At 41.3% G+C, this 25,941-nt stretch overlaps 1 protein-coding gene across 2 annotated transcripts in view; it reads right to left on the bottom strand.

The window, feature by feature from the left end:
- Positions 1-328: 328 nt before the first annotated feature.
- Positions 329-25,941, bottom strand: part of aldh1l2 (aldehyde dehydrogenase 1 family, member L2) — an 84,137-nt gene continuing 58,524 nt past the window's right edge. For both annotated transcript variants that reach the window (XM_065265588.1, XM_065265587.2), the window contains exons 21-22: positions 1,343-1,542; positions 329-762 (exon numbers count right to left, since the gene is read on the bottom strand). In XM_065265588.1, the coding sequence (XP_065121660.1) occupies positions 707-762; positions 1,343-1,542 (256 nt within the window). In that variant the 3' untranslated portion in view covers positions 329-706. The remainder of the gene's footprint in view (positions 763-1,342; positions 1,543-25,941) is intronic.

Here is a 25,941-nt window from a genome sequence, read left to right on the forward strand (position 1 = left end):
AAGGTTGATGTGAAAATGTTACCCATATTAAAATCCTTGAAGGTATAGAAAAGATTATGTAAAGTGGCAGTGATATGAAAGGTCTTTTAAATACTGAGACACGCAAGTCTTAAATTGAAGACTGTGTGTGTGCACATGTGCTTAAAATTTGAATGCTACTAAAATCATGAGGTCGACTTTTCTCATTGTACACATTGTAAAACTGCCCCAACCAGGCATGATGTGATAAAGCTGCATAAAAACATTTAAAGCTGAATATAAAACATTAAAATGTTGTGATTGGCTATGATTGGATCAGGTCCCACCATGCAGCAGTTTGGCATTTGAACTGGCAGATTTTTTGTTGCTGGTTATTTGCCTGGTTAGGATGAAGCGTAACATTACTGACACTAATGTGGATTTGAAAATGATCATCATAATTCACTTAAGTTAAGAGGCTGACCGTTTTTTTTTTCCGTTTTTTTTTCCGGTACACTTGGAGGTCTGTCGTTTCTTTTTTTTTCTTTTTAAATATGTTTTAGCCAGTATAGGTTGGCAAGTCAATATCTGTCCGCTCTATAAAGTATGTTGCAGAACAGGGTCGTTCAAAAATGTAGGCACGTCAGTGTAGTCATGGCAGGAAATCTTCTTATCAAACCAGCTTCAAGACAGTTCAGCCACAGTGGACTTTGTTCATGGGTCTTGCAGTCCTGCCTGCAGGTTTCCCTCAGTACTCCACTGTTATGGCTTTAGTTCGCAGGTACTCGTGCAGGGCTTCCTCACCTGGACACAAAGACACATACACATCATCCTCATGTAAATGAATGAGTGATGTTAGCTGTTTGTATTGAATTTCATGAATGAGCCCCTGATATGAATCTATACTGCACGTGATGAAAGCAGACAGAGCACGCAAGTGCAACAAGTGCGATCCTCCATTTAACAGAAAAAAAAATCACATTTACAAATGTTTATCGTAGTATTTATGCGCTTGTTTTGGGTGTTTGTCTTTAATAAACACACAATGTGCTTAAAAAGACCAGCTAAAACTCTGCAAACCTGCAGCTCCGCCTCCATGTTATTGTTTACAAGATCATTGCGGCTGGTCATTGTCATCTTTTGATAGCATAAAGGTTATTTGATGTGTGCTTGATGAATCAGGGAAGGATATGCAATGATCCAAAAGACCCAACCAGAGAGTGAATGTTGGCACCCATGCATTCGTGTCTCCGGTTAGGTACTGCAGTGCAACCCCAGAGTTTTCAAACTAAAACAGGATCTGCAGAGTTTACAAAAGCATCAATTTATGTGCTAAAATAAACACAGACTTTGTGCTAATGGTGTTTGATTTGTTTACGCTTACCGAGATCTTTTCCAAATCCAGACTGTTTAAATCCTCCGAATGGTGCAGCCACGTCGGTTTTGTTGTAGGTGTTGATGAACACGGTTCCAGCCTCCAGTCTCTCGCTGACGTACATGGCCTTGTTGATGTCACGAGTGAAGACCCCAGAGGCCAGACCGAACTCTGTGTTGTTGGCCCTGCTTAAAACTCCATCCACATCACTGCCACACAAAAATGAGGAGTCATAAGTTCAGTCTGAATGATTTATTAGGGGCTTTTTACACCTGGTCACTTTGTGCGTTTTCTCCGATTGGATAGCTATCCGATCATAAAAAGACCAGGTGTAAATGCCCTCCCAAACTTTTCCAAGACGGATCGCTCATACCACTTGAGGAGGTGGTCTGAGACGCATTTCAGACGAACCAAATATGTCGGCGCTTTACTCCTCCCAAACGTAAGCACGTCACTCGCAAGTTAGGCGGAAGAGAGCAAAACAAGATGACATGCTTATGGCTTTATGAGGTGATGACAGAGCTTTCTAGAACCAATAAAATAGTCAAATGGCAAACTCGATTATATTTAAATCACCATGAAAATAAAATTAAAAAACTAATTTGTTTTGTAATATTGGGGTATTTTTTACAAATGACTTATCTGTGAGCTTCTTTAATTTTTTTAAATTCATGTGCCCTCATAATCTTTAATCCAAAACGCAAATCTCCTCTCCTCCATCTCTCTTTACTTCCGGTCATATGGTATGACAGGCACGTGCACACATAGACATCAAAGGGGGCTTGAGCACCTGCCCTTTTTATTCCTGGAGAAAAAGTGCCCTTTTTTTCTGGGGTGCTTTTTAATATTTTTTTAAATAATATGATCTTTATTCATATAACAACTGATGTCTGTCTGTTTCTTGTGTTTTTTACTTGTTGCTTATTTAATTTAACATGAATTCATTTATTAAATGAGATTTAAACTCTTATAAAATAAAAATAGCGCTATTTGTGGTACACAAACGGTTAACGATGGGTCCCGCCTCCAAAACTTACATCAGTAATATGATTGGCTTTACCTTTCCCAAGTCCCGCCTCTCTAACTTACTTCACTTTATGATTGGTCTTCTCTTTACTCGTGTATGCTGCATTCGCGCTTGTAAGAAGCGCCAAAGCTCAGCCTGAACGAGACGCGATGTGCATGATTGCAGGCAGCTACCGGTAAGTGTGTGAGGAAGAAAGCATTCTTATATTAACAGTTTTATGCACAAAATATGGGACACGTTGTTACACATAACGATTCAGGGACATTGTTTTCCACAACAATCCCATATTAACCTGAAGAGTTGCAAGCTTGCAACAGTATTGTGTATGTATGTAGTTTAAACAGACTGCTCATAAAATAAGAAAGCACAAACAAATATAGCTGCAAGCAGCAATGGCGGGCCCTCGCACGTTTTTTTACCGCTACACGGTGCGTCCGAGAAATCGATGCACGGTGGGCAAGGGCATCAAGTGGGTAAATATCAGTGGGCTATTTAATGTTGTTACTGAGCCATTTGGGGACTGTAGGTAGAAGAAACCCCACATTTTAGACAAACGGGGGCACTAGTGACCCACTTAAGAGACACGCCTATGTGTTACCTGTTTGTGCACACTTAACAGCTGACAACTCTGATGTGTGTGCCGACTTTTAGGTTAATCTAAGCAGGCCAAGAGCCCTAAATATGCCTGAAATAAATGTAAAGTTTGCAGCATTGCCATTGGAACGGCGTTCGAGATATCAAAAATCCCTTCCCAATTTATCATCTCCAATGTCTCGGCATCATGTTGACCACTTATGGAGTCAATCGCATGAATATGCTAGAAGGAGTATTTAAAAGAACATCGGCGTCAACTGAAAGGCTTAAATATGCCTTTAAAATGAAAGTAAAGTTTGACGCGTTGCCATGGGAACAGCGTTTGAGATATCAAAAATCCCTTCGCAATTTATCATCTACAATGTCTCGGCATCATGTTGACCACTTCTCGTCTCAATCGCATGAAAATCCTAGAAGGAGTATTTAAAAGAACATCGCATGGAACTGACAAAAAAATTCACCTTTGTGACCTACACACTTCTTGGCGCCTGGTGGTGGCGCTATTCCCGGGAGTCACAATAGGCACATCGCTGCGATCGGAATCTTCAGATGAACAAACACCCCGCGTGTCATCACAATAAGACATTTTTTGCCTTAGATATTAGACACTTCCTGTTTCTCTGAATTCGCCATAAATTTGTCGCCTCACCATGGCAGAACCGTTCGAGATATCAAAAATCCCTTCGCAATTTATCATCTACAAGGTCTCGGCATCATGTTCACCACGTTAGGTGTCATTGGCATGAATCCTCTAGGAGGAGTATTTAAAAGTTCACCGCATGCATTTTTGAAACAATCCAAAATAGCCGACTTCCTGTTGGGCGGAGCTAAAATGTTTGAGTGCGAAAGTTGTTTGGGTCGATGAGATCTATATGCATACCAACTCTCGAACATGTGCGTACATGTTTGCTCGATCTGTGCCCCAATGTTTGTTGTTGCATTACAGGGAGCGCTACAGAGCTTCCTTGCCACGCCCATATTCCAGCCTTTGCATGAGCCTAGTGGCACGTGACTTTTACATCTGTGCCAAATTTCTGTTGTTTTCGAGCATGTTAAGGCACCCAAAGTGCACGCCAAGAGCTTAAATATGAAAGTAAAGTTTCACGTGTTGCCATGGGAACAGCGTTAGAGATATCAAAAATCCCTTCGCAATTTATCATCTACAATGTCTCAGCATCATGTTGACCACTTTTGGTGTCAATCGCATGAAAATCCTAGGAGGAGTATTTAAAAGTTCACCACATGCAACTGTCAAGAAATCCACCTTTTGTGACTGCCACACTTCCTGGTGCCTGTTGGTGGCGCTATACCCGAGACTCAAAATAGGCACATTGATGCGATCGGAATCCTTGGCCGAACATACACACTGCGTTTCATCCCAATAAGACATTTTTTGCTTTAGATATTAGACACTTCCTGTTTCATTGAATTCGCCATAAATTTGTCGCCTCGCCATGGCAACACCGTTTGAGATATCAAAAATCCCTTCGCAATTTAGCAAGTCCAATGTCTCAGCATCATGTTCACCACGTTTGGTGTCAATCGTATGAATTCCCTAGGAGAAGTATTTAAAAGTTCATGACTGACATACTTCCTGGCGCCTGGTGGTGGCGCTATACCCGGGAGTCACAATAGGCACATCGATGCGATCGGAATCTTCAGACGAACAAACTACCCGCATGGCATCACACGTTTTTTTACCGCTACACGGTGCGTCCGAGAAAACGATGCACGGTGGGCAAGCGCATCAAGTGGGTAAATATCAGTGGGCTATTTAATGTTGTTACAGAGCCATTTGGGGACTGTAGGTAAAAGAAACCCCACATTTTAGACAAACGGGGGCGCTAGTGAGCCACTTAAGAGACACGCCTATGTCTGACATTTTTGTGCACACTTAACAGCCGACAACTCTGATGTGTGTGCCAACTTTAAGGTTAATCTACTCACGCCAAGAGCCTTAAATATGCCTGAAATAAAAGGAAAGTTTGTGGCGTTGCCATGGGAACAACGTTCGAGATATCAAAAATCCCTTCGCAATTTATCATCTACAATGTCTCAGCATCATGTTGACCACTTTTGGTGTCAATTGCATGATTATTCTAGAAGGAGTATATAAAAGTTCACTGCATGCAACTGTAAGGCTTAAATATGCCTTTAAAATGAAAGTAAAGTTTAACACGTTGCCATTGGGAACAGCGTTCGAGATATCAAAAATCCCTTCACAATTTATCATCTACAATGTCTCGGCATCATGTAGACCACTTTTGGTGTCAATCGCATGAATATCCTAGAAGGAGTATTTAAAGGAACATCGGCGTCAACTGAAAGGCTTAAATATGCCTTAAAAATGAAAGTAAAGTTTGACACGTTGCCATGGGAACAGCGTTCGAGATATAAAAAATCCCTTCGCAATTTATCATCTACAATGTCTCAGCATCATGTTGACCACTTTTGGTGTCAATCTCATGATTATTCTAGAAGGAGTATATAAAAGTTCACTGCATGCAACTGTAAGGCTTAAATATGCCTTTAAAATGAAAGTAAAGTTTGACACGTTGCCATGGGAACAACGTTCGAGATATCAAAAATCCCTTCGCAATTTATCATCTACAATGTCTCAGCATCATGTTGACCACTTTTGGTGTCAATCTCATGATTATTCTAGAAGGAGTATATAAAAGTTCACTGCATGCAACTGTAAGGCTTAAATATGCCTTTAAAATGAAAGTAAAGTTTAACACGTTGCCATTGGGAACAGCGTTCGAGATATCAAAAATCCCTTCACAATTTATCATCTACAATGTCTCGGCATCATGTAGACCACTTTTGGTGTCAATCGCATGAATATCCTAGAAGGAGTATTTAAAGGAACATCGGCGTCAACTGAAAGGCTTAAATATGCCTTAAAAATGAAAGTAAAGTTTGACACATTGCCATGGGAACAGCGTTCGAGATATAAAAAATCCCTTCGCAATTTATCATCTACTATGCCTCGGCATCATGTTGACCACTTTTGGTGTCAATCACATGAATATCCTAGAAGGAGTATATAAAGGAACATCGGCGTCAACTGAAAGGCTTAAATATGCCTTAAAAATGAAAGTAAAGTTTGACACGTTGCCATGGGAACAGCGTTCGAGATATCAAAAATCCCTTCGCAATTTATCATCTACTATGCCTCAGCATCATGTTGACCACTTTTGGTGTCAATCGCATGAATATCCTAGAAGGAGTATTTAAAGGAACATCGGCGTCAACTGAAAGGCTTAAATATGCCTTTAAAATGAAAGTAAAATTTTACGCGTTGCCATGGGAACAGCGTTTGAGATATCAAAAATCCCTTCGCAATTTATCATCTACAATGTCTCGGCATCATGTTGACCGCTTTTGGTGTCAATCGCATGAATATTCTAGAAGGAGTATTTAAAAGAACATCGGATGGAACTGTCAAAAAAATCCACCTTTGTGACTGACACACTTCCTGTCGCCTGGTGGTGGCGCTATACCCGGGAGTCACAATAGGCACATCGATGCGATCGGAATCTTCAAACGAACAAACACCCCGCGTGTCATCACAATAAGATATTTTTTGCCTAAGATATTAGACACTTCCTGTTTCTCTGATTTCGCCATAAATTTGTCGGCTCGCCATGGCAGAACCGTTCGAGATATCAAAAATCCCTTCGCAATTTAGCAAGTACAATGTCTCGACATCATGATCACCACGTTTGGTGTCAATCCCATGAATCCACTAGGAGGAGTATTTAAAAGTTCAACGCATGCATTTTTTAAACAATCCAAAATAGCCGACTTCCTGTTGGGCGGAGCTTAAATGTTAGAGGGCGAAAGTTGTTCGGGTCGATGAGATCTATATGCGTACCAACTCTCGTACATGTGCGTAAATTTTTGCCCGATCTGTGCATCAATGTTTTTTTTTGCATTACAGGGGGCGCTATAGAGCCCCCGTGCCACGCCCGTGTTCCAGCCTTTGGATTTCTGCGATGACGGACGACTCTGACGTCTGTGCCAATTTTCAAGAGTTTTCGAGTATGTTAAGGCCCCCAAAAAGTCCAAAAGTGTTAAAAAAAAAAATAAATAAATAAAAAAAAAAATAAAAACAAGCAGCAATGGCGGGCCCTCGCACGTTTTTTTACCGCTACACGGTGCCTCCGAGAAAACGATGCACGGTGGGCAAGGGCATCAAGTGGGTAAATATGAGTGGACTATTTCATGTTGCTACTGACCCATTTAGGTACAGTAGGTAAAAGAAACACCATATTTTAGACAAACGGGGGCGCTAGTCAGCCACTAAATAGACACGCCTTTATCTGACGTTTTTGTCAACACTTAACAGCCGAAAACTCTGATGTGTGTGCCAAATTTAAAGTTCAACTAAGCACGCCAAGAGCCTTAAACATGCCTGAAATTAAAGTAACATTTGACGCGTTGCCATGGGAACAGCGTTCGAGATGTCAAAAATTCCTTCACAATTTATCATCTACAATGTCTCAGCATCATGTTGACCACTTCTGGTGTCAATCGCATGAATCCCATACGAGGAGTATTTAAAGGTTCACAGCATGTAACTGTCAGCCTTAAATATGCTGGAAAATGAAAGCAAAGTTTGATGCGTTGCCATGGGAACAGCGTTTGAGATATAAAAAATCCCTTCGCAATTTTTCATCTACAATGTCTCGGCATCATGTACACCACTTCTGGAGTCAATCGCATGAATATTCTAGAAGGAGTATTTAAAGGAATATCGGCGTCAACTGAAAGGCTTAAATATGCCTTTAAAATGAAAGTAAATTTGACGCGTTGCCATGGGAACAGCGTTTGAGATATCAAAAATCCCTTCACAATTTATCATCTACAATATCTCGGCTTCATGTTGAACACTTTTGGTGTCAATTGCATGATTATTCTAGAAGGAGTATATAAAAGTTCACTGCATGCAACTGTAAGGCTTAAATATGCCTTTAAAATGAACGTAAAGTTTGACACGTTGCCATGGGAACAGCGTTTGAGATATCAAAAATCCCTTCACAATTTATCATCTACTATGCCTCAGCATCATGTTGACCACTTTTGGTGTTAATCGCATAAATATTCTAGAAGGAGTATTTAAAAGAACATCGCCGTCAACTTAAAGGCTTAAATAAGCCTTTAAAATGAAAGTAAAGTTTGACGCATTGCCATGGGAACAGCGTTTGAGATATCAAAAATCCCTTCGCAATTTATCATCTACAATGTCTCGGCATCATGTTGACCACTTCTGGTGTTAATCGCATGAATATTCTAGAAGGAGTATTTAAAAGAACATTGGCGTCAACTGAAAGGCTTAAATATGCCTTTAAAATGAAAGTAAAATCTGACGCGTTGCCATGGGAACAGCGTTCGAGATATCAAAAATCCCTTCGCAATTTATCATCTACAATGTCTCAGCATTATGTTGACCACTTCTGGAGTCAATCACATTATTTCTCCAGGAGGAGTATTTAAAAGTTTACCGCATGCAGCTGTAAGGTTTAAATATTCCTTAAAAATGAAAGTAAAGTTTGACAGGTTGCCATGGGAACAGCGTTCGAGATATCAAAAATCCCTTCGCAATTTATCATCTACAATGTCTTGGCATCATGTTGACCACTTTTGGTGTCAATCGCATAAACATTGTAGGAGGAGTATTTAAAAGAACATCGCATGGAACTGTCAAAAAAAATCCACCTTTGTGACTGACACACTTCCTGGCGCCTGGTGGTGGCGCTATACCCGGGAGTCACAATAGGCACATCGATGCGATCGGAATCTTCAGACGAACAAACACACCGCGTGTCATCACAATAAGACATTTTTTGCCTTTGATATTAGACACTTCCTGTTTCTCTGATGTCGCCATAAATTTGTCGCCTCGCCATGGCAACACCGTTCAAGATATCAAAAATCCCTTCGCAATTTAGCAAGTCCAATGTCTCGACATCATGTTCACCACGTTTGGTGTCAATCGCATGCATCCTCTAGGAGGAGTATTTAAAAGTTCAACGCATGCATTTTTTAAACAATCCAAAATAGCCGACTTCCTGTTGGGCGGAGCTTAAATGTTAGAGGGCGAAAGTTGTTCGGGTCGATGAGATCTATATGCGTACCAACTCTCGTACATGTGCGTACATGTTTGCCCGAACTGCGCAACAATGTTTGTTTTTGCATTACAGGGGGCGCTACAGAGCCCCCGTGCCACGCCCGTGTTCCAGCCTTTGCCCGGTCGCAATGACGGACGACTTTTACGTGTGTGCCAAATTGCAAGAGTTTTCGAGTATGTTTAGGCACCCAAAATGGCCAAAAGTGTTAAAAAAAAAAAAAATAAAAAAAAAAAAAAAAAAAAAATAATAATAATCCGAGCAAAAACAATAGGGCTTCGCACCATTCGGTGCAGGCCATTCTGGCCTGCTCCTCGGTGCTCGGGCCCTAAATATAGCTGCAAGCAGCAATGGCGGGCCCTCGCACGTTTTTTTACCGCTACACGGTGCGTCCGAGAAAACGATGCACGGTGGGCAAGGGCATCAAGTGGGTAAATATCAGTGGGCTATTTAATGTTGTTACTGAGCCATTTGGGGACTGTAGGTAAAAGAAACCCCACATTTTAGACAAACAGGGGCGCTAGTGAGCCACTTAAGAGACACGCTTTTGTCTGACCTATTTGTCCACTCTGAACAGCCGACAACTCTGATGTGTGTGCCAACGTTTAGGTTAATCTAAGCACGCCAAGAGTCCTTAATATGCCTGAAATAAAAGTAAAGTTTGCGGCGTTGCCATGGGAACAGCGTTCGAGATATCAAAAATCCCTTCGCAATTTATCATCTACAATGTCTCGGCATCATGTTGACCACTTCTGGTGTTAATCGCATGAATATCCTAGAAGGAGTATTTAAAGGAACATCGGCGTCAACTGAAAGGCTTAAATATGCCTTTAAAATGAAAGTAAACTTTGACGCGTTGCCATGGGAAAAGCGTTTGAGATATCAAAAATCCCTTCGCAATTTATCATCTACAATATCTCGGCTTCATGTTTACCACTTTTGGTGTCAATTGCATGATTATTCTAGAAGGAGTATATAAAAGTTCACTGCATGCAACTGTAAGGCTTAAATAAGCCTTTAAAATGAAAGTAAAAAGTTTGACGCGTTGCCATGGGAACAGCGTTCGAGATATCAAAAATCCCTTCGCAATTTATCATCTACAATGTCTCGGCATCATGTTGACCACTTTTGGTGTCAATCGCATGAATATCCTAGAAGGAGTATTTAAAAGAACATCAGATGGAACTGTCAAAAAAATCCACCTTTGTGACTGACAAACTTCCTGGCGCCTCGTGGTGGCGCTATACCCGAGACTCACAATAGGCACATCGATGCGATCGGAATCTTCAGGCGAACAAACACCCCGCTTGGCATCGCAATAAGAAATGTTTTGCCTTAGATATTAGACACTTCCTGTTTCTCTGATTTCGCCATAAATTTGTCGCCTCGCCATGGCAGAACCGTTCGAGATATCAAAAATCCCTTCGCAATTTAGCAAGTCCAATGTCTCGACATCATGTTCACCACGTTTGGTGTCAATCCCATGAATCCACTAGGAGGAGTATTTAAAAGTTCAACGCATTCATTTTTTAAACAATCCAAAATACCCGACTTCCTGTTGGGCGGAGCTTAAATCTTAAAGTGCGAAAGTTGTTCGGGTCGATGAGATCTATATGCGTACCAACTCCCGTACATGTGCGTACATTTTTGCCCGATCTGTGCATCAATGTTATTTTTTTGCATTACAGGGGGCGCTACAGAGCTCCCTTGCCACGCCCATATTCCAGCCTTTGCATGAGCCTAGTGGCACGTGACTTTGACATCTGTGCCAAATTTCCGTTGTTTTCGAGCATGTTAAGGCACCCAAAGTGCATGCCAAGTGCTTAAATATGCCTGAAAATGAAAGTAAAGTTTGACGCGTTGCCATGGGAACAGCGTTCGAGATATCAAAAATCCCTTCACAATTTATCATCTACAATGTCTCAGCATCGTGTTGACCGCTTTTGGTGTCAATCGCATGAAAATCCTAGGAGGAGTATTTAAAAGTTCAGCATATGCAACTGTCAAGAAATCCACCTTTTGCGACTGCCACACTTCCTGGTGCCTGTTGGTGGCGCTATACCAGAGACTCAAAATAGGCACATCGATGCGATCGGAATCCTTGGCCGAACATACACACTGCGTTTCATCCCCATAAGACATTTTTTGCTTTAGATATTAGACACTTCCTGTTTCATTGAATTCGCCATAAATTTGTCGCCTCGTCATGGCAACACCGTTTGAGATATCAAAAATCCCTTCGCAATTTAGCAAGTCCAATGTCTCAGCATCATGTTCACCACGTTTGGTGTCAATCTTATGAATTCCCTAGGAGAAGTATTTAAAAGTTCATGACTGACACACTTCCTGGCGCCTGGTGGTGGCGCTATACCCAGGAGTCACAATAGGCACATCGATGCGATCGGAATCTTCAGACGAACAAACACCCCGCATGGCATCACAATAAGACATTTTTTACCTTAGATATTAAACACTTCCTGTTTCTCTGATTTCGCCACAACTTTGTCGCCTCGCCATGGCAGAACCGTTCGAGATATCAAAAATCCCTTCGCAATTTAGCAAGTACAATGTCTCGACATCATGATCACCACATTTGGTGTCATTCGCATGAATCCCCTAGGAGGAGTATTTAAAAGTTCACCGCATGCATTTTTTAAACAATCCAAAATAGCCGACTTCCTGTTGGGCGGAGCTTAAATGTTAGAGGGTTAAAGTTGTTCGGGTCGATGAGATCTATATGCGTACCAACTCCCGTACATGTGGGTACATGTTTGTCCGATCTGTGCACCAATGTTTTTTTTTGCATTACAGGGGGCGCTACAGAGCCCCTTTGCCACGCCCGTGTTCCAGCCTTTGGCCGTTCGCAATGACAGACGACTCTGACGTCTGTGCCAAATTTCAAGAGTTTTCGAGTATGTTAAGGCACCCAAAGTGCCCAAAACTGTTAAAAAAAATAAAAAAAAAAATAAAAAAAAAAAAAATAAATATAGCTGCAAGCAGCAATGGCGGGCCCTCGCACGTTTTTTTACCGCTACACGATGCGTCCGAGAAAATGATGCCCGGTGGGCAAGGGCATCAAGTGGGTAAACATCAGTGGGCTATTTTTAATGTTTTTACTGAGCCATTTGGGGACTGTAGGTAAAACAAAAACCCCACATTTTAGACAAACAGGGGCGCTAGTGAGCCACTTAAGAGACACGCCTATATTTGACCTTTTTGTGCACACTTAACAGCTGACAACTCTGATGTGTGTGCCAACTTTAAGGTTAATCTAATCACGCCAAGAGCCTTAAATATGCCTGAAATAAAAGTAGTTTGCGGCGTTGCCATGGGAACAGCGTTCGAGATATCAAAAATCCCTTCGCAATTTATCATCTACAATGTCTCGGCATCATGTTGACCACTTCTGGTGTTAATCGCATGAATATCCTAGAAGGAGTATTTAACTTCTTACACCCTGAAGCTATTTTGGGGATTTTCGCCTGGATTTGGCCTACCCAATTTCAAAAGAATCCCATACCCACATGCAGAGGTTTACATACAAAAGTTTGGTATCATTTTACAGGTAACCCTTTGAAATTACATAAAACACTGTTAAAAGTGCTCAACATGGTTGTATGTGATGTCAGGCCTCTAATAAACACAAAAATAAATAGGCGCTTTTTGATGTTTTTTTCTAAAGTTTTTATTTGAAAGTATATAACTCTGGCCCTGGGTATCTCAGGTCCCTGCAGACAGTTTTGTTTGATTCCAACAATTGTCAGCTTACAGAGGAAAAAGGAATTTTTTCTCTATCATAATCTATGCAAAAGTTATTTTACTCCAACTAAAGGGAGGAATAATACCCTTTTTGTATACAATTTCTGCCTAAGAACATTTGAAGTGTCCCCATAACCACATACAGTGGAATAAATGCAATTTCTTTATATCATTTTAAAGAAAACTCTTTGAAGTTACATAAAAAGCTGCTGTTTGTGACAAATTTTGTTATTTATGTTGTTTTTCATATGATGAAACCCCAAATTTTCTTTTTTATGTTGTAAATACTGTTTTGATAGTGTATAACTCTGGTTCTGGGTGCTCTAGCAGACTGCAGACAGTTCTGGTTGTTAGCAGCAGCAGACAGTAAACACCCAAAAAAAGAATGAACTCTTTAGCATGTCGCATTCAAAAGTTATTCTCATTTTACTAAAGGGTGTGAAAATACATTTTTCATATAAATATTAATTTTTTGTTTTGCACATATAATAAATAGCAAGGGATTATATATGCACACAACCAAAGAAAATGCTGTGAATGGACTCATTGTTTAGAGTAGGACCTAAAATAAAAGATGGTGTATCATTTGTGGCTATATGTGCTATCTGAGGCAGTCCACACTCAAGTTTCACATATGTTTACAAAAGACCATTTTTTACCTTATTATTCATTCAGCGATTGTTGGATATGTGTTAATAATAGAGCAAAAATAACGCTTTAGCCTTATTCCTGAGAGTGAGAGCTTTCATTTGATATAAGACTTGCCCATGTTTGTCATTTTTGAAAAATATGAAATATGTAAATATTAAATGATATAATAAAATATTGGGGGGGTGATAGTGTAAATTAAGTGTAAATAACTTTCTTACAGTAAAAGATGTGTCAAAGTGATGCATATCTGCAGAAAGTAGAGACTCTAAGCTTTCAAACAGTATCTCATATGTGTTACTGGGGTCCATGACGGAGCATCAAAGATTAAAAGAATATTTTATATTAAGTCAAAATACGAAATTCTGGACCCGGGACAGGGTCCTCAGGGTTGAAGAGGTTAAAGGAACATCGGCGTCAACTGAAAGGCTTAAATATGCCTTTAAAATTAAAGTAAACTTTGACGCGTTGCCATGGGAACAGCGTTTGAGATATCAAAAATCCCTTCGCAATTTATCATCTACAATATCTCGGCTTCATGTTGAACACTTTTGGTGTCAATTGCATGATTATTCTAGAAGGAGTATTTAAAAGTTAACTGCATACAACTGTAAGGCTTAAATATGCCTTTAAAATGAAAGTAAAGTTTGACACGTTGCCATGGGAACAGCGTTCGAGATATCAAAAATCCCTTCGCAATTTATCATCTACAATGTCTCAGCATTATGTTGACCACTTCTGGAGTCAATCACATTATTTCTCCAGGAGGAGTATTTAAAAGTTTACCGCATGCAGCTGTAAGGTTTAAATATTCCTTAAAAATGAAAGTAAAGTTTGACAGGTTGCCATGGGAACAGCGTTCGAGATATCAAAAATCCCTTCGCAATTTATCATCTACAATGTCTTGGCATCATGTTGACCACTTTTGGTGTCAATCGCATAAACATTGTAGGAGGAGTATTTAAAAGAACATCGCATGGAACTGTAAAAAAAAATCCACCTTTGTGACTGACACACTTCCTGGCGCCTGGTGGTGGCGCTATACCCGGGAGTCACAATAGGCACATCGATGCGATCGGAATCTTCAGACGAACAAACACCCCGCGTGTCATCACAATAAGACATTTTTTGCCTTTGATATTAGACACTTCCTGTTTCTCTGATGTCGCCATAAATTTGTCGCCTCGCCATGGCAACACCGTTCGAGATATCAAAAATCCCTTCGCAATTTAGCAAGTCCAATGTCTCGACATCATGTTCACCACGTTTGGTGTCAATCGCATGCATCCTCTAGGAGGAGTATTTAAAAGTTCAACGCATGCATTTTTTAAACAATCCAAAATAGCCGACTTCCTGTTGGGCGGAGCTTAAATGTTAGAGGGCGAAAGTTGTTCGGGTCGATGAGATCTATATGCGTACCAACTCTCGTACATGTGCGTACATGTTTGCCCGAACTGCGCAACAATGTTTGTTTTTGCATTACAGGGGGCGCTACAGAGCCCCCGTGCCACGCCCGTGTTCCAGCCTTTGCCCGGTCGCAATGACGGACGACTTTGACGTGTGTGCCAAATTGCAAGAGTTTTCGAGTATGTTTAGGCACCCAAAATGGCCAAAAGTGTTAAAAAAAATAAAAATAAAAATAAAAAAAAAAAAAAAAATAATAATAATCCGAGCAAAAACAATAGGGCTTCGCACCATTCGGTGCAGGCCATTCTGGCCTGCTCCTCGGTGCTCGGGCCCTAATAATAATCCGAGCAAAAACAATAGGGCTTCGCACCATTCGGTGCAGGCCATTCTGGCCTGCTCCTCGGTGCTCGGGCCCTAAATATAGCTGCAAGCAGCAATGGCGGGCCCTCGCACGTTTTTTTCCCGCTACACGATGCGTCCGAGAAAACGATGCACGGCGGGCAAGGGCATCAAGTGGGTAAACATCAGTGGGCTATTTAATGTTGTTACTGAGCCATTTGGGGACTGTAGGTAAAAGAAAAACCCCACATTTTAGACAAACGGGGGCGCTAATGAGCCACTAAAGAGACACGCCTTTGTCTGACCTATTTGTCCACTCTGAACAGCCGACAACTCTGATGTTTGTGCCGACTTTTAGGTTAATCTAAGCACGCCAAGAGTCCTAAATATGCCTGAAATAAATGTAAAGTTTGGGGGGTTGCCATGGGAACAGCGTTCGAGATATCAAAAATCCCTTCGCAATTTATCATCTACATTGTCTCGCCATCATTTTAACCACTTCTGGTGTGAATCACATTATTTCCCTAGAAGGAGTATTTAAAAGAACATAGCATGCAACTGTCAGGTTTAAATAAGCCTTTAAAATGAAAGTAAAATTTGAGGCGTTGCCATAGAAACAACGTTCGAGATATCAAAAATCCCTTCGCAATTTATCATCTACAATGTCTCAGCATCATGTTGACCACTTTTGGTGTCAATCTCATGAATATTCTAGAAGGAGTATTCAAAAGAACATCGGCGTCAACTGAAAGGCTTAAATATGCCTTAAAAATGAAAGTAAAGTTTGACACGTTGCCATGGGAACAGCGTTCGAGATATCAAAAATCCCTTCGCAATTTATCATCTACTATGCCTCAGCATCATGTTGACCACTTTTGGTGTCAATCGCATGAATATCCTAGAAGGAGTATTTAAAGGAACATCGGCGTCAACTGAAAGGCTTAAATATGCCTTTAAAATGAAAGTAAAATTTTACGCGTTGCCATGGGAACAGCGTTTGAGATATCAAAAATCCCTTCGCAATTTATCATCTACAATCTCTCGGCTTCATGTTGACCACTTTTGGTGTCAATTGCATGATTTTTCTAGAAGGAGTATTTAAAAGAACATAGCATGGAACTGTCAAAAAAAATCCAGCTTTGTTAGTGACGCACTTCCTGGCGCCTGGTGGTGGCGCTATACCCGGGAGTCACAATAGGCACATCGATGCGATCGGAATCTTCAGACGAACAAACACCCCGCATGGCATCACAATAAGATATTTTTTGCCTTAGATATTAGACACTTCCTGTTTCTCTGAATTCGCCATAAATTCGTCGCCTCGCCATGGCAGAACCGTTCGAGATATCAAAAATCCCTTCGCAATTTAGCAAGTCCAATGTCTCGACATCATGTTCACCACGTTTGGTGTCAATCACATGAATCCACTAGGAGGAGTATTTAAAAGTTCAACGCATGCATTTTTTAAACAATCCAAAATAGCCGACTTCCTGTTGGGCGGAGCTTAAATGTTAGAGGGCGAAAGTTGTTCGGGTCGATGAGATCTATATGCGTACCAACTCTCGTACATGTGCGTAAATTTTTGCCCGATCTGTGCATCAATGTTTTTTCTTGCATTACAGGGGGCGCTATAGAGCCCCCGTGCCACGCCCGTGTTCCAGCCTTTGGATTTCTGCGATGAGGAGCGACTCTGACGTCTGTGCCAAATTTCAAGAGTTTTCGAGTATGTTAAGGCTCCCAAAAAGTCCAAAAGTGTTAAAAAAAAAAAAAAAAAAAAAAAAAAAAAAATAATAATAAAAATAATAATCCGAGCAAAAACAATAGGGCTTCGCACCTACGGTGCAGGCCATTCTGGCCTGCTCCTCGGTGCTCGGGCCCTAATAATAATCCGAGCAAAAACAATAGGGCTTCGCACCTACGGTGCAGGCCATTCTGGCCTGCTCCTCGGTGCTCGAGCCCTAAAAATAAATATAGCTGCAAGCAGCAATGGCGGGCCCTCGCACGTTTTTTTACCGCTACACGATGCGTCCGAGAAAATGATGCCCGGTGGGCAAGGGCATCAAGTGGGTAAACATCAGTGGGCCATTTTTTTAAATGTTTTTACTGAGCCATTTGGGGACTGTAGGTAAAACAAAAACCCCACATTTTAGACAAACAGGGGCGCTAGTGAGCCACTTAAGAGACACGCCTATATCTGACCTTTTTGTGCACACTTAACAGCTGACAACTCTGATGTGTGTGCCAACTTTAAGGTTAATCTAATCACGCCAAGAGCCTTAAATATGCCTGAAATAAAAGTAGTTTGCGGCGTTGCCATGGGAACAGCGTTCGAGATATCAAAAATCCCTTCGCAAGTTATCATCTACAATGTCTCGGCATCATGTTGACCACTTCTGGTGTTAATCGCATGAATATCCTAGAAGGAGTATTTAAAGGAACATCGGCGTCAACTGAAAGGCTTAAATATGCCTTTAAAATTAAAGTAAACTTTGACGCGTTGCCATGGGAACAGCGTTTGAGATATCAAAAATCCCTTCGCAATTTATCATCTACAATATCTCGGCTTCATGTTGAACACTTTTGGTGTCAATTGCATGATTATTCTAAAAGGAGTATATAAAAGTTCACTGCATGCAACTGTAAGGCTTAAATATGCCTTTAAAATGAAAGTAAAGTTTGACACGTTGCCATGGGAACAGCGTTTGAGATATCAAAAATCCCTTCACAATTTATCATCTACTATGCCTCAGCATCATGTTGAATACTTTTGGTGTTAATCGCATGAATATTCTAGAAGGAGTATTTTAAAGAACATCGGCATCAACTGAAAGGCTTAAATATGCCTTTAAAATGAAAGTAAAATCTGACGCGTTGCCATGGGAACAGCGTTCGAGATATCAAAAATCCCTTCACAATTTATCATCTACAATGTCTCAGCATCATGTTTTCCACGTTTGGTGTCAATCCCATGAATCCACTAGGAGGAGTATTTAAAAGTTCAACGCATTCATTTTTTAAACAATCCAAAATAGCCGACTTCCTGTTGGGCGGAGCTTAATGTTTAGAGTGCGAAAGTTGTTCGGGTCGATGAGATCTATATGCGTACCAACTCTCGTACATGTGCGTACATTTTTGCCCGATCTGTGCATCAAATTTTTTTTTTGCATTACAGGGGGCGCTATAGAGCCCCCTTGGCACGCCCGTGTTCCAGCCTTTGGATTTCTGCGATGACGGACGACTCTGATGTCTGTGCCAATTTTCAAGAGTTTTCGAGTATTTTAAGGCACCCAAAAAGTCCAAAAGTGTTAAAAAAAAAAATAATAAAAAAAAAATAATAAAAATAATAATCCGAGCAAAAACAATAGGGCTTCGCACCTTTCGGTGCAGGCCATTCTGGCCTGCTCCTCGGTGCTCGGGCCCTAACAAGCAGCGATGGCGGGCCCTCGCACGTTTTTTTACCGCTACACGGTGCGTCCGAGAAAACGATGCACGGTGGGCAAGGGCATCAAGTGGGTAAATATCATTGGGCTATTTAATGTTGTTACTGACCCATTTGGGGACTGTAGGTAAAAGAAACCCCACATTTTAAACAAACGGGGGCACTACTGAGCCACTTAAGAGACACGCCTATGTCTGACCTTTTTGTGCACACTTAACAGCCGACAACTCTGATGTGTGTGCCAACTTTTAGGTTAATCTAAGCACGTCAAGAGCCTTAAATATGCCAGAAATTAAATTAAAGTTTGCGGTATTGCCATGGGAACAGCGTTTGAGATATCAAAAATCCCTTCGCAATTTATCAGTTACAATGTCTCGGCATCATGTTGACCACTTTTGGTGTCAATTGCATGATTATTCTAGAAGGAGTATTTAAAAGTTAACTGCATACAACTGTAAGGCTTAAATATGCCTTCAAAATGAAAGTAAAGTTTGACGCATTGCCATGGGAACAGCGTTTGAGATATCAAAAATCCCTTCGCAATTTGTCATCTACAATGTCTGAGCATCATGTTGACCACTTCTGGTGTTAACCGCATGAATATCCTAGAAGGAGTATTTAAAAGAACATTGGTGTCAACTGAAAGGCTTAAATATGCCTTTAAAATGAAAGTAAATTTGACGCGTTGCCATGGGAACAGCGTTTGAGATATCAAAAATCCCTTCGCAATTTATCATCTACAATGTCTCGGCATCATGTTGACCACTTCTTGTGTCAATCGCATGAAAATCCTAGAAGGAGTATTTAAAAGAACATCGCATGGAACTGTCAAAAAAATCCAGCTTTGTGACTGACACACTTCCTGGCGCCTGGTGGTGGCGCTATACCCGGGAGTCACAATAGGCACATCGATGCGATCGGAATCTTCAGACGAACAAACACCCCGCATGGCATCACAATAAGATATTTGTTGCCTTAGATATTAGACACTTCCTGTTTCTCTGATTTCGCCATAAATTTGTCGGCTCGCCATGGCAGAACCGTTCGAGATATCAAAAATCCCTTCGCAATTTAGCAAGTACAATGTCTCGACATCATGTTCACCACGTTTGGTGTCAATCGCATGCATCCTCTAGGAGGAGTATTCAAAAGTTCACCGCATGCATTTTTTAAACAATCCAAAATAGCCGACTTCCTGTTGGGCGGAGCTTAAATGTTAGAGGGCGAAAGTTGTTCGGGTCGATGAGATCTATAAGCGTACCAACTCCCGTACATGTGCGTACATTTTTGTCGAATCTGTGCCCCAATGTTTGTTTTTGCATTACAGGGGGCGCTATAGAGCCCCCGTGCCACGCCCGTGTTCCAGCCTTTGGATTTCTGCGATGACGGACGACTCTGACGTCTGTGCCAATTTTCAAGAGTTTTCGAGTATGTTAAGGCCCCCAAAAAGTCCAAAAGTGTTAAAAAAAAAATAAATAAATAAATAAAAAAAAAATAATAATAATCCGAGCAAAAACAATAGGGCTTCGCACCTACGGTGCAGGCCATTCTGGCCTGCTCCTCGGTGCTCGAGCCCTAAATATAGCTGCAAGCAGCAATGGCGGGCCCTCGCACGTTTTTTTACCGCTACACGGTGCGTCCGAGAAAACGATGCACGGTGGGCACGTGCATCAAGTGGGTAAATATCAGTGGGCTATTTAATGTTGTTACTGAGCCATTTGGGGACTGTAGGTAAAAGAAACCCCACATTTTAGACAAACGGGGGCGCTAGTGAGCCACTTAAGAGACACACCTATGTCTGACCTGTTTGTGCACACTTAACAGCCGACAACTCTGATGTGTGTGCCGACTTTTAGGTTAATCTAAGCACGCCAAGAGTCCTAAATATGCCTGAAATAAATGTAAAGTTTGGGGCGTTGCCATGGGAACAGCGTTCGAGATATCAAAAATCCCTTCGCAATTTATCATCTACAATGTCTCGGCATCATGTTGACCACTTCTGGTGTCAATCTCATGAATATTCTAGAAGGAGTATTTAAAAGAACATCAGCGTCAACTTAAAGGCTTAAATAAGCCTTTAAAATGAAAGTAAAGTTTGACGCGTTGCCTTGGGAACAGCGTTTGAGATATCAAAAATCCCTTCGCAATTTATCATCTACAATGTCTCGGCATCATGTTGACCACTTCTGGTGTCAATCTCATGAATATTCTAGAAGGAGTATTTAAAAGAACATCAGCGTCAACTTAAAGGCTTAAATAAGCCTTTAAAATGAAAGTAAAATCTGACGCGTTGCCATGGGAACAGCGTTTGAGATATCAAAAATCCCTTCGCAATTTATCATCTACAATGTCTCAGCATTATGTTGACCACTTCTGGAGTCAATCACATTATTTCCTCAGGAGGAGTATTTAAAAATTTACCGCATGCAGCTGTAAGGTTTAAATATGCCTTAAAAATGAAAGTAAAGTTTGACAGGTTGTCATGGGAACAGCGTTTGAAATATCAAGAATCCCTTCGCAATTTATCATCTACAATATCTCGGCTTCATGTTGACCACTTTTGGTGTCAATTGCATGATTATTCTAGAAGGAGTATAATAAAAGTTCACTGCATGCAACTGTAAGGCTTAAATATGCCTTTAAAATGAAAGTAAAGTTTGACACGTTGCCATGGGAATAGCGTTCGAGATATCAAAAATCCCTTCTCAATTTATCATCTACAATGTCTCGCCATCATGTTGACCACTTCTGGTGTTAATCGCATGAATATCCTAGAAGGAGTATATTAAAGGAACATCGGCGTCAACTAAAAGGCTTAAATAAGCCTTTAAAATGAAAGTAAAGTTTGACGCGTTGCCATGGGAACAGCGTTTGAGATATCAAAAATCCCTTTGCAATTTATCATCTACAATGTCTCGGCATCATGTTGACCACTTTTGGTGTCAATTGCATGAATATCCTAGAAGGAGTATTTAAAGGAACATCGGCGTCAACTGAAAGGCTTAAATATGCCTTTAAAATGAAAGTAAACTTTGACGCGTTGCCATGGGAACAGCGTTTGAGATATCAAAAATCCCTTCGCAATTTATCATCTACAATCTCTCGGCTTCATGTTCACCACTTTTGGTGTCAATTGTATGATTTTTCTAAAAGGAGTATTTAAAAGAACATAGCATGGAATTGTCAAAAAAAAATCCACCTTTGTGACTGACACACTTCCTGGCGCCTGGTGGTGGCGCTATACCCGGGAGTCACAATAGGCACATCGATGCGATCGGAATCTTCAGACGAACAAACACCCTGCATGGCATCGCAATAAGATATTTGTTGCCTTAGAAATTAGACACTTCCTGTTTCTCTAAATTCGCCATAAATTCGTCGCCTCGCCATGGCAGAACCGTTCGAGATATCAAAAATCCCTTCGCAATTTAGCAAGTACAATGTCTCGACATCATGATCACCACGTTTGGTGTCAATCCCATGAATCCACTAGGAGGAGTATTTAAAAGTTCAACAAATGCATTTTTTAAACAATCCAAAATAGCCGACTTCCTGTTGGGCGGAGCTTAAATGTTAGAGGGCGAAAGTTGTTCGGGTCGATGAGATCTATATGCGTACCAACTCTCGTACATGTGCGTACATTTTTGCCCGATCTGTGCCCCAATGTTTGTTTTTGCATTACAGGGGGCGCTACAGAGCTCCCTTGCCACGCCCGTGTTCCAGCCTTTGCCCGGCCCTGATGGCCGACGACTCTGACGTCTGTGCCAAGTTTGAAGAGTTTTCGAGTATGTTAAGGCACCCAAAGTGCCCAAAAGTGTTAAAAAAATAAAAAATAAAAAATAAAAAAATAATAATCCTAAGGAAAACAATAGGGCTTCGCACCATTCGGTGCAGGCCATTCTGTCCTGCTCCTCGGTGCTCGGGCCCTAATAAATATAGCTGCAAGCAGCAATGGCGGGCCCTCGCACGTTTTTTTACCGCTACACGATGCGTCCGAGAAAACGATGCACGGTGAGCAAGGGCATCAAGTGGGTAAACATCAGTGGGCTATTTAATGTTGTTACTGAGCCATTTGGGCACTGTAGGTAAAAGAAAAACCCCACATTTTAGACAAATGGGGGCGCTAGTGAGCCACTAAAGAGACACGCCTTTGTCTGACCTATTTGTCCACTCTGAACAGCCGACAACTCTGATGTGTGTGCCAACGTTTAGGTTAATCTAAGCACGCCAAGAGTCCTAAATATGCCTGAAATAAAAGAAAAGTTTGACGTGTTGCCATGGGAACAGCGTTTGAGATATCAAAAATCCCTTCACTATTTATCATCTACAATATCTCGGCATCTTGTTGACCACTTCTGGTGTGAATCACATTATTTCCCTAGAAGGAGTATTTAAAAGAACATTGCATGCAACTGTCAAGATTAAATAAGCCTTTAAAATGAAAGTAAAATTTGACGCATTGCCATGGCAACAGCGTTCGAGATATCAAAAATCCCTTCGCAATTTATCATCTGCAATGTCTCAGCATCATGTTGACCACTTTTGGTGTCAATCGCATGAATATCCTAGGAGTAGTATTCAAAAGAACATCGGATGGAACTGTCAAAAAAATCCACCTTTGTGACTGACACACTTCCTGGCGCCTGGTGGTGGCGCTATACCCGAGACTCACAATAGGCACATCGTTGCAATCGGAATCTTCAGACGAACAAACACCCCGCTTGGCATAACACTAAGAATTTTTTTGCCTTAGATATTAGACACTTCCTGTTTCTCTGAATTCGCCACAACTTTGTCGACTCGCCACGGCAGCACCGTTTGAGATATCAAAAATCCCTTCGCAATTTAGCAAGTACAATGTCTCGACATCACGTTCACCACGTTTGGTGTCAGTCCCATGAATCCTCTAGGAGGAGTATTTAAAAGTTCACCACATGCATTTTTGAAACAATACAAAATAGCCGACTTCCTGTTGGGCGGAGCTAAAATGTTTGAGTGCAAAAGTTGTTTGGGTCGATGAGATCTATATGCGTACCAACTCTCGTACATGTGCGTACACGTTTGCTCGATCTGTGCCCCAATGTTTGTTTTTGCATTACAGGGGGCGCTACAGAGCTCCCTTGCCACGCCCATATTCCAGCCTTTGCATGAGCCTAGTGGCACGTGACTTTGACATCTGTGCCAAATTTCCGTTGTTTTCGAGCATGTTAAGGCACCCAAAGTGCACGCCAAGAGCTTAAATATGCCTGAAAATGAAAGTAAAGTTTGACGTGTTGCCATGGGAACAGCGTTCGAGATATCAAAAATCCCTTCACAATTTATCATCTACAATGTCTCAGCATCGTGTTGACCGCTTTTGGTGTCAATCGCATGAAAATCCTAGGAGGAGTATTTAAAAGTTCACCATATGCAACGGTCAAGAAATCCACCTTTTGTGACTGCCACACTTCCTGGTGCCTGTTGGTGGCGCTATACCCGAGACTCAAAATAGGCACATCGATGCGATCGGAATCCTTGGCCGAACATACACACTGCGTTTCATCCCAATAAGACATTTTTTGCTTTAGATATTAGACACTTCCTGTTTCATTGAATTCGCCATAAATTTGTCGCCTCGTCATGGCAACACCGTTTGAGATATCAAAAATCCCTTCGCAATTTAGCAAGTCCAATGTCTCAGCATCATGTTCACCACGTTTGGTGTCAATCGTATGAATTCCCTAGGAGAAGTATTTAAAAGTTCATGACTGACACACTTCCTGGCGCCTGGTGGTGGCGCTATACCCGGGAGTCACAATAGGCACATCGATGCGATCGGAATCTTCAAACGAACATACACCCCGCATGGCATCACAATAAGACATTTTTTACCTTAGATATTAAACACTTCCTGTTTCTCTGATTTCGCCAAAACTTTGTCGCCTCGCCATGGCAGAACCGTTCGAGATATCAAAAATCCCTTCGCAATTTAGCAAGTACAATGTCTTGACATCATGATCACCACGTTTGGTGTCAATCCCATGAATCCACTAGAAGGAGTATTTAAAAGTTCAACGAATGCATTTTTTAAACAATCCAAAATAGCCGATTTCCTGTTGGGCGGAGCTTAAATGTTAGAGGGCGAAAGTTGTTCGGGTCGATGAGATCTATAAGCGTACCAACTCCCGTACATGTGGGTACATGTTTGTCCGATCTGTGCACCAATGTTTTTTTTTGCATTACAGGGGGCGCTACAGAGCCCCTTTGCCACGCCCGTGTTCCAGCCTTTGCCCGTTCGCAATGACAGACGACTCTGACGTCTGTGCCAAATTTCAAGAGTTTTCGAGTATGTTAAGGCACCCAAAGTGCCCAAAACTGTTAAAAAAAATAAAAATAAAAATAAATAAAAAAATAAATATAGCTGCAAGCAGCGATGGCGGGCCCTCGCACGTTTTTTTACCACTACACGGTGCGTCCAAGAAAACGATGCACGGTGGGCACGGGCATCTAGTGGGTAAATATCAGTGGGCTATTTAATGTTGTTACTTAGCCATTTGGGGACTGTAGCTAAAAGAAAACCCACATTTTAGACAAGCGGGGGCACTAGTGAGACACTTAAGAGACACGCCTATATCTGACCTTTCAGTGCACACTTAACCGCCGACAACTCTGATGTGTGTGCCAACTTTAAGGTTAATCTACTCACGCCAAGAGCCTTAAATATGCCTGAAATAAAAGGAAAGTTTGTGGCGTTGCCATGGGAACAACGTTCGAGATATCAAAAATCCCTTCGCAATTTATCATCTACAATGTCTCAGCATCATGTTGACCACTTTTGGTGTCAATTGCATGATTATTCTAGAAGGAGTATATAAAAGTTCACTGCATGCAACTGTAAGGCTTAAATATGCCTTTAAAATGAAAGTAAAGTTTGACACATTGCCATGGGAACAGCGTTTGAGATATCAAAAATCCCTTCGCAATTTATCATCTACAATGTCTCAGCATCATGTTGACCACTTCTGGTGTCAATCTCATGAATATTCTAGAAGGAGTATTTAAAAGAACATCGGCGTCAACTTAAAGGCTTAAATAAGCTTTTAAAATGAAAGTAAAGTTTGACACGTTGCCATGGGAACAGCGTTTGAGATATCAAAAATCCCTTCGCAATTTATCATCTACAATGTCTCGGCATCATGTACATCACTTATGGAGTCAATCGCATGAATATTCTAGAAGGAGTATTTAAAAGAACAATCGGCGTCAACTGAAAGGCTTAAAT

The sequence above is a fragment of the Paramisgurnus dabryanus genome, chromosome 1, assembly GCF_030506205.2.
Source record: "Paramisgurnus dabryanus chromosome 1, PD_genome_1.1, whole genome shotgun sequence".
NCBI lineage: Eukaryota > Metazoa > Chordata > Actinopteri > Cypriniformes > Cobitidae > Paramisgurnus > Paramisgurnus dabryanus.